This window comes from Propithecus coquereli, unplaced genomic scaffold (assembly GCF_000956105.1).
Source record: "Propithecus coquereli isolate 6110/MARCELLA unplaced genomic scaffold, Pcoq_1.0 Scaffold30, whole genome shotgun sequence".
Classification (NCBI taxonomy): Eukaryota; Metazoa; Chordata; class Mammalia; order Primates; family Indriidae; genus Propithecus; species Propithecus coquereli.
The window spans coordinates 4,379,198-4,389,249 of record NW_012148619.1 but is presented as its reverse complement, the minus strand read 5'-3'; the positions used below and the strand labels follow the sequence as shown (position 1 = coordinate 4,389,249).

The 10,052-nt window shown below is 32.3% G+C and overlaps 1 protein-coding gene across 1 annotated transcript in view; it reads right to left on the bottom strand.

Annotated features, from left to right (window-relative positions):
* Window positions 1-10,052, bottom strand: part of CCDC73 (coiled-coil domain containing 73) — a 93,828-nt gene that overhangs the window by 54,125 nt on the left and 29,651 nt on the right. Inside the window, 1 exon segment of the mRNA XM_012649625.1 lies at window positions 3,522-3,560. Within this exon segment, the coding sequence (XP_012505079.1) occupies window positions 3,522-3,560 (39 nt within the window).

Sequence of the window (10,052 nt, the reverse complement as noted above, 5' to 3'; positions counted from 1 at the left end):
TAATTTTTTCTATATATTTTTAGTTGTCCAATTAATTTCTTTCTAATTTTAGTAGAGACGGGGTCTCGCTTTTGCTCAGGCTGGTTTCAAACTCCTGTGCTCAAACAATCCGCCCACCTCGGCCTCCCAGAGAGCTAGGATTACAGGCGTGAGCCACCGTGCCTGGCCCCTGATTTACTTTTGATAATGAGATGAAGAGGTCAGCTGTCAAGTTTGCTACTAATCACATGACTATCAACAAATAGTTTAAATTCTTTGGGAAACAACAAAAAAAAGTAATTAGTAATCACACCCAAGAGATGAAAGAACATTTTAAAGAATACAAATAAACTGATGTTACTATTGTTAAAACTTTAATATTATATATTATAATAGTAAAGATTACTTTATTGAGATGACTAAGAAATAGTTAAGTACATATTGTTTTTGTTTTTTTTACTTCCATGAATTGATTCAAATTATTTTTTGCTTTTACACAATTTTACTACTAAATCAAAGAGTCACAAGAAAATGATGTCAGGATTCACTGCTTTCTAAACAAATGCATACCTCATTTTAAATAAACCTAATCTATGAAAATCAAGATTAAAGGAAAAACAGACAGCACATGCATAATTATGTATGTGCATAGTAAAAAGTTTACTTTAAAGGCTTGAGGCATTTAAGATAGGAATAATTTTAAAATATTTACACGCAAATTTTTAGAAATATATTTACTAATAAAAGACACAGATGCATGCTTCCCCCTTTTCCTATTTACTTAAGGAGACTAATTTGAAAAGTTTTGGAGATAAAATTAATTTCCCTTAAAATAATCAGTTTGTTATGAGTAAATTTCAGAGGAAAAGATAACAATCCAAAAATAAACTTCATATATTAATTTCCAGTTTTGCAACTTACCTGTTAATTTCTTCAATATGAACGCGAACTAAATCAATGGCATTATAAAACAAAATTTTTAAAAACCTATGGCAGCCTTAAGATACCTTTCCCTTTTTAGTCACAAGTATAAGGCATAGATTACTTAAGAAATCTAAAGTTATGCTGCTAATATGTGTGTACAGATATACATATTTATAATCATGAAGTTATTTCCAGACAAGTCTTTCAGTTTCTACATTCTACTCTGAAAGAAAATATGGGGTTATTTCAAACCACATCAAGACCTTCAATATTGAAACTGCTTTAAATTTAGTAAAGAAAAAGAAATCTTTCTTATAAGTCTTTTCTCTAGAGGAAAATGATGTACAAAAAGAGAAATAAAATATACTTAAAGATGTTTGACAAGTTTTTACTTTACTAAGCTGTATTAGCTACTCAGTTATACAACAGTAACCTATAAATTCAATTATACAACATAGTCATCTATATAGTAATCACTGAACTCAACAGGAAAGATTTTTATCAATGACCAAATCACTATGATGGTTAATTTAAGGTTCTAAAATTTCTCTTTAACATGCTTTGTTGCATTCTTATTATTGATAATGATTGTGATTTTTTTCAAGGGGGAGGTTTGGGTACTTTTTGGGATAGACAAATCTTTTCATTCATGATTGTGTTAACTTATCTAGGAACATATCACCACCTCTACAAGAACATCAACTTACTGAATTCCCAGAAGACAGAAATTTACTAGTAGTTAAGGGCTCACCTATGGGAGATCATACACTTTAAAAGCTTCCTAATGCTATTTTATAATATATGTAAAAATGTTTAGAGAAAATATTACTTTTCACTTTTAAATAAAAAAACATTCTGCCAAAATAAGCACAAAATATTAAATGTTTCAATATATAAAACTATTCAATGAAAAGTGATGTAATGCTTTGAACTATCAGAAAAAAATATTATGACTATAACTCAAAAATCATTTTAGTAGGTATAAAGGTTATTATTGTGAATTATCACAATAACAAAAAGCTCAGAAGTGACCAAAAACTAGGATAACTTTTCCTAGTTTCCATGTTCTTTAAAGATTATAAGCATTTGTTTGATGAAATTTTAAAGTGGAATAAAATAAAACACATTTTATGTTGCCTTTGATCTTTAACTTGTAGCCTTATCTCCCAGGTCAAAGGGTACATTATTCAATTTCACTATATTTTGTGTAAAACCACTGTTGCGTTGAAGATGACTTTCAGTACAAATGTCATGGTACTTAAAACTAAACCAGAATCTAGTTTTTCAGCATCTTAATTAAAATCACCGTTTAAAATAGTCTGACAATATTATTTTTATTCTTTCCAGTTGAACAGTAACAGAATTTTCACATCTTTTATTCAATCAAGCTTATCAATCTTTCTATGGCTCTTTTATTTTCTAACATACCAAAATAATTTCAAGAAGCAAAACACTTTATATAATGTCATAAGGAGTGATGTCTCATTTCTTACTTCTCATATATTAATATATATCAGCCTTACTCAAAAATTAATTTTACTTGCTTTATATATTGTTTCAAAGAATGAAGACTGACTAGCATAAACCCACCCAAAATGCCCTCTGAAGATTTAGGTAGATACAGGAGAATTTTGCTCAATCAAAAACACAGAAAAAAAAATCCTTCTGAATCAAACAAGTCTAGAAAGGAAGAATATCAAAGTAAATATTCCATAAAATGTTATGTTATAAAAACAAAAATATTAATTTTTAATATACTATAAAATAAGAATGCACAATAAACACTTGTTGAACAAAAAAGGATCAGGACTACATCCAAGTGTAGTACCATATCCCATGTGTAGAACGATAAAGGTTGAGTGCCATATCCCAAATACCACTTCATGTATTTCAATTTTTTCAGGCTATAATTAACAACTACATATTTGTATAAATACCTAGAAAAGATATCATTAAAATAAGAGACTTTAGAGTTTGGTGTTTTTCTTTTTTTTTTTTTCTGTAGAGACAGGGTCTTGCTATGTTGCTCAGGCTGGTCTCAAACTTCTATCCTCAAGCAACCATTCTGCCTCTGCCTCCCAAAGTGTTGGGATTACAGGAATGAACCACAACACCTGGCCTGGTTGTTTGTTTTTAACAGAAGATCTCGGGGAACTGTGTAAAATTTTATAATATACAAGTTGAGTATCCCTTATCCAAAATGCTGGGCCAAAAGTGTTTCAGATTTGGACTTTTTTAATGAATTTTGGAATAATTGCATTATACCAGTTGAGCATCTCAAATCAGAAAATCTGAAATCCAAAATACTCCAACGAGCATTTCTTTTCAGCACCATGTTGGTGTTCAAAATGTTTCCAATTTTGAAGCATTTTGAATTTTGAATTCTTGAATTTGGGATGTTCAACCTATATAAGCACTATATAATCTAGAAATAAATTTGTGAAATAATTCATTTATGCAATATTTGAAATCAAGTCAGGCCTTTAAAGGGGATAGCAACATTCAGTTTCAACTACTCCTTTTTCAATTATAAAAGTCACATTTATATTCACAAAAATACTAAGCACCTTATGTACTAATCCAGGTGGGGAAATATATATATTTTGTAATTTCCTTACCATTTCACTCACTTTCTTCTGTAAAGAATATTTAGAAACCTTGAAAAATGAGGGGAAAATCTCATTAAAATTCTTTATCTACAACAAACTCCTTCTGATATTAAAATTTCATGCTCTAAAATGTCGCATTTATCTTCTATGTAGCATTTATTTTTAGTGGCATTTTTTCCAAAATTTTATTTATAATAACTCTCTGCCTTATAACAAAAACAATATATTCATATATTTATTCAACACATATTTATGGCACCTACTATACGCCAGGCACTTTCCTAGACTCCAAGAATACAGCAGTGAACAAAACAAAGTCCTTGCCCTTAAGAAGCTTTCTTTCTAGTAGGGGTGGTGGTAGACAGACAATAAATACAAGTAAAAAGTATAATATGTTAGACAGGGATAACTACTAAGACAAAAATAAAGCAAGAGAGATAGGGCGAGCAGTCTAGGAAAGTTTGCTACTTCATATAATATTAGCTCTTCATTGAAGATGATTTTTTAAAAGGTAAGCATATTCCAGAAGAGCTTTTCGAAGAAAAATAAATAAATAATTTTTAAAAAGCTAAAAAAAAAGATAAGCATAAGAATAAAAACTCTTCTAAACAAATCATCTCACAACCCAGAGATAACAGTCATGAACAGTTTGATATGTCCAGATTTTTTTTATACATTTATACTTTAAAAGAGAGCCAGTTACTATTTTGTAACCTATTTTTACTTAATCTATAAGAAATACCTTCCTATGATGAAAATACAACATAATTTTTTAATAGCTACATAGTATTCCACTGTTTAACTTTACCATAGTTTACCTAAATGTTCTCAGGTTTCGACTGTTTACTATTATGAATTATTCTGAAATAAACATGCCTGTACCTAGCATCCTATAGCTATTCATATTAGAATTCCGAGAAGCAGAATTCCTAAGGTTTATTTATTTTTATAGACTTTTAAAAATTGTTATAGTCCTCCAGAGTGGTTGATCAAATTAAACTCCAACCAGCCATGTATGAGTGCTCATTTTCTTAACCCCTACTTACATTTGTTAAACTATAAGCAAGAGTACAATAATTACTTCATATTTTCTATGAAATTTTTTAGCCTACTGCCATGAATGAGCTGATAATCTTATTTTGGTATAATGGGTTATATATGATTCATTTCTTTAAAAAATATTGAATCCTTACTGTAAGTAAAGCATTGATGTCGACATTGGGGGTACAATAATGCTGGACCAAAAAAGAATCCTGCTCCGTTTAAATTGTGGGCAAGATAGACAGTAAGTAATATAAATAAGTTAAAATATATGGTATATTAGATGACATTGATAAATGCTAAAGAAAAATAAATCAGGGAATCAGATTACAGAGATCAGAAAAGGCCTTTCTGAGATAGCAACTTTTGAGTAAAGACTTGGATAGAAGTAAGGAAGAACATTCCAACAAGTTCAGAGGCCCTAATATGGGACAATGCTGAGTGTGTTCAAAGAACACCAAGGAAGCCCATGTGGCTGAAATGGAGTAAGCAAGGGGAAGAACATCAAAAGATAAGTTCAGAGAGGAGCAAGGGAAGGTAGGGAGACTCAAATAATTTAGGCTTTGTAATTTGTGATAGGGATTTAGGTTTTTACAATGAAGGAGACAGAAAGCGACTAGAGAGTTCTAAGCACAAATATGACACAGCCTTCGTTTTTCAAAGGCTCACTCTCACTATTAACATTAGAAGGGAACAGAGATTGTGGTAGGAAAACCATCTTATAGGCTACTGCAATAGTCCAGATGAAAGAGGATGATAAAGGACTAGGGTATTAGTAGTGGATACAGTGAGAAGTGGTTAGATGCTAGATATACTCTGAAGGGAGAGCTGAAAAATATATGCAACTGGAAAAAGAGAGTTGTCATTAACCAGGATAGAAAAAATTAAATGCTGGCCATATGGCTCAAATGTCTAAGAATTCCTCATGGATAAATGTATAAACTCAAAACTCTGGGAAGTTAATTTCCTTTTGTCAATGTGATTAGGTATGGCCTAATAAAATTAGGTTTCAATAGTAGAAACAACCCATTTTGTATTAAATATGCCTTCAGTTCTATAAGAGGAATTAATATCTTACGAATTCAGTAAGTTTAAATTTAGTGAAATAAAACAGACCTTTAGAGCTGAAAATCTTAGAGATCATCTATCCCATTACTCCCAGTCTCGTTTTTACCACATTCAACCTATTCATTCTTATTCATGTCTTTTCTGGGAGGTTTAATGAAGCCTTTTTCTCCACTTCCTAACTCCTGTTACCCAGGGTAGAGAATACAGGTATGTTATTGCTTCATAAATGGCCTTGTTTGGAAAATGCTGATGTAGTTCAATTTCTTCATTTTAACTAAAGGACAATTGAAGCTCAGGAACAGTGTCTTATCACAGGACTATGTAATAAGTCACTGATAGGCACAAACAGTTTATTTAAAATCTACAGAAAAATTAGCAAAGTATGTTTATTTAGCCCCTAGGCATATTATCTTTATAAACAGAGTTTTGTGACATAATTTAGATACAGGAAAGCTGCCCTGCTCTAAACCCATCCCTTTGAAATGAACTAACAAGTTACTGTGTTTAAATAGAAATGGAACACATTAAAAGAATACATTAAAGCAAAAATAATTCAGTTTTTGGTGTGTGACTTTGTTTTGTTTTGGAGTTCAATAAGTAGACTCCCTGGACTACGAGCTCCATAAGAAAAGGCACTTATCTGATTTTGAATTCCTGCTACTTAGCACATAGTAGAGTATGATCTTATGAAAGGAAAAAGGGAAAAAGAGAAGTAAGCAACGAGCAAAGTACAGGAGGGAGGAAAGTTGCCACATATTGGCTGAGAGACTTCCTTGCCTACTGGATTTGTATCAGATCCTTAATTGAACAGAAACTTCACTTACTTTCTTCAATTTTGGGGGAGGGGAATCACAATGTTCAGCAGACCATGAAATACCCTACACATCACCTGTACTATGTCATAGGTTAAACAAGGCAAAATAAATCTTTACAGCTCTTGCATAGAAGGTCAGCCATATAAGGAATTTCTTGCTCTGAAAATGCTCTTTATTATATAGATAATTAAATATTCATGAATGACAGCAAATAAAACAATTTAAGAAGAAATGCTAAAAGAATAAATTACTTAAACAAAATGAACATACTCCTTTATTGACAACTTTTTAGTAGGAAAAAATGTAATACTTTTTCAAGATTTATTAAGAAAAAAGAAATTAGGCAAAACAAAAGATAAAACTTATGATTAGTTCAAGACACTGTAAGAAGGTGTTTTTACAACAGAAATACAGCTACAATGGTAATTTCTGTTCTCAATTATAAGAACCATTTTTTAATTTTTCCACATAATCAGAAAACAAGTTCACCTACTAGGATCATTTTAAACTGAACATCTGAGGTGTGGTAAGAATCACTAAACTTTATAGCTACATAAACTTTAAATTGTAAACTTGTTCCTCTATTTCTTGTTCCATCAACTTGAAAAATTATTGCTGGATATTTCAATATTAACTTCTTGCCACATCGTTACTTTTGCACTGACAAAGTTAATAGCATTTAAGTTTTGTTCTATAACCATAATTAAGTTTTCCATGCTTTGTTTATGGGTTAATTCTAGAAGTGGACCAGTATTTACATTATCACAATCAATATAGATATTGTTTAATGCAGAGCCCAATAGGGTGCTAATACTCATTTCCCTTTCTATAGGTCCAGTGAGCTACTTGAAGGATGATTTTACTAGGCTCAGGACCAAAATAACTTCTCTTCTTACCCTCTATCAATTTCTCAAAACCATTCCAAATTTCAACTTGCTTTATATCTTTCTTATGCAGTCATCTGTTTTCCCTAGAGTTTCTAATCACCGCTTTTTTGGTGAAACAAGAAATAAGGATTCTTTACTATATCACAAATGTCTTCCAGCCTCTTATTCATTCCATCTGAGGTGTGGAATCGATTCTCTTCTTTTTCCTGAAAATATTTATCTTGTAACGCGTTGACATTTTGTTGTACTTGATTTATTTTTCTTTACTCTGTTACATCAAAATAACAAAAGAAATCGAAAATTAAAATTGCCTAATACCCCAATGAAGAGAACCTAAATAGTGTTAAGACAATTGGATAGCGATCTGGAAAAATATAGACTTAGAACCATATCTTATATTGTACTACAAAGATAAACTTCAAATTATCAAAGATCTAATGTAAAATTTCAGTACACAGAAGTAATAAAAGAGAACACGAGAGAGATTAAACTGGGCATGTCATTATCTAAACAAAAGAAAATCCAAAAGTAAGAAGCGACAGCTGCTCCAGATGAGAAGGAATCAGCAAAATAACTCTGGAAGTATGAAAAACCAAAGCAAAAGGACACCCCCAAAAGGGAACACCGGCTCTCCAGCAATGGATATCAACCAAAATCAGAATATTGAAATGAGAGATGAAGAATTTTAAACATGGATTATAAGGAAGCTCAATGAAATACAAAATAAAATGGAAACCCAACACAAAGAAACCAAAAAAAAATGCAAGAAATGAATGAAAAATTCACTAATGAAATTGAATTATTAAAGAAAAATCAAACAAAAAATTCATTCAACAAATTACAAAACACAGTGAAAAGCCTTAAGAATAGGTTAGATTAGGTAGAAGAAACAATATCAAAGCTTGAAGACAACACCTTTCAACTAATCAGTCACAGAGACAGAGTAGAGAAATAAGAGGAACAAACAAAGCCTACAAGAAATATGCGATTATGTAAAGAGACCTAACATAAGAAACACAGGCATCCCTGAGGGTGAAGAAGAAAATACACAAGGGTTAGAAAACCTACTTGAGGAAATAATTGAGGAAAATTTCCCTGGCCTTGCTAGAAATCTAGATATCCAGGTACAAGAAGCTCAAGGACTCCTGGGAGATTCACCACAAAGAAGCAAATACCATGACACAGAGTCATCAAACGGGCCAAAATAAACACAAGAGAGGCACTCCTACAAGCTATAAGACAAAAGCAGTAGGTAACTTACAAAGGAAAACCCATCAGACTAACTGCACACTTCTCAACCGAGCCCTTATAAGCCAGAAGGCACTAGGGCCCCATTCTCAGTCTTCTACAACAGACTAATGGCCAGCCTAGAATTTTGTATGCTGCAAACCTACATTTCGTATATGAGGGGAAAATAAAAACTTTCTCAGACAAGCAAGCACTGAGGGAATTTGTCAACGCAAGATATGCCCTGCAGGAAATACTCAGAACTGCATTACACACAAATCAGCACAATAGACACTCACCAGTGTAAAATCGCCCAAAAGCTAAAAGTCAAAGCCCAGATACCACAAAGCCTCAAGAGATAAAACAAAGCAACAGAGTTCTACTCAATAGGATGAACAGAAATCCACCCCACTTATCAATTCTTTCAATAAATGTGAATGGCTTGAGCTTCCCACTGAAGAGACGTATGCTGGCTGAATGAATAAATAAATACGAGACAAGTATCTGCTGTCTCCAGGAAACACATCTAACCCACAAGGACTCATTCAGACTCAAGGTGAAGGTATGGAAAACAACATTCCACGCAAATGGAAACCAAAAGAAAGCTGGTATAGCAGTTCTAATATCAGATGACATGGTCTTCGAATCAACAAAGTAACGAAAGACAAAGATGGTCATTATATAGTGGTAAAGGAACAATTCAACAAGAAGACATAACAATTCTAAATATTTATGTACTTAACACAAGTGCACCCAGATTGATAAAGCAAATCCTACTTGATCTAAACAAAATGATAAAAAATCAGCACTGTAATAGTCGGGGGTTTCAACACCCCTCTGACGTAACAGGATAAATCCTCCAAACAGAAAATAAACGAACAACACCAAAAAAAGACTTAAACAGAACTCTAGAACAAATGGGCCTGCCATTTACAGAACATTCTACCCAAAAACCACTGAACATTCTTCTCATCAGCTCATGGGACATTCTCTAAGATTGATCACATTTTAGGCCACAAAACATGTATCAACAAATTTTTAAAAATATAAAAATTATACCATGCATCTTCTCAGACCACAGTGGAATAAAATTTGAAATCAACTCCAACAGAAACACTCATCTCTATATAAAGTCATGGAAACTAAACACCCTACTATAGAATGGTTGGTCAAGAAGGAAATTAAGATGGAAATCAAAATATTCCTTGAACTAAATGATAAAGGGGACACAAGTTATCAAAATCTGTGGGATACAGCTAAAGCAGTCCTGAGAGGAAAATTCATAGCCATAAATGCCTACATCAAAAGACAGAAAGATCACAAATCGACAATCTGACGAATCATCTCAAAGAACTGGAAAAGGATGAGCAAACCAATCCCAAACACAGCAGAAGAAAAGATATAACCAAGATTAGAACAGAACTAAATGAAACTCATAATAAAAAAACTACATAGGCCGGGCGCGGTGGCTCACGCCTGTAATCCTAGCTCTCTGGGAGGCC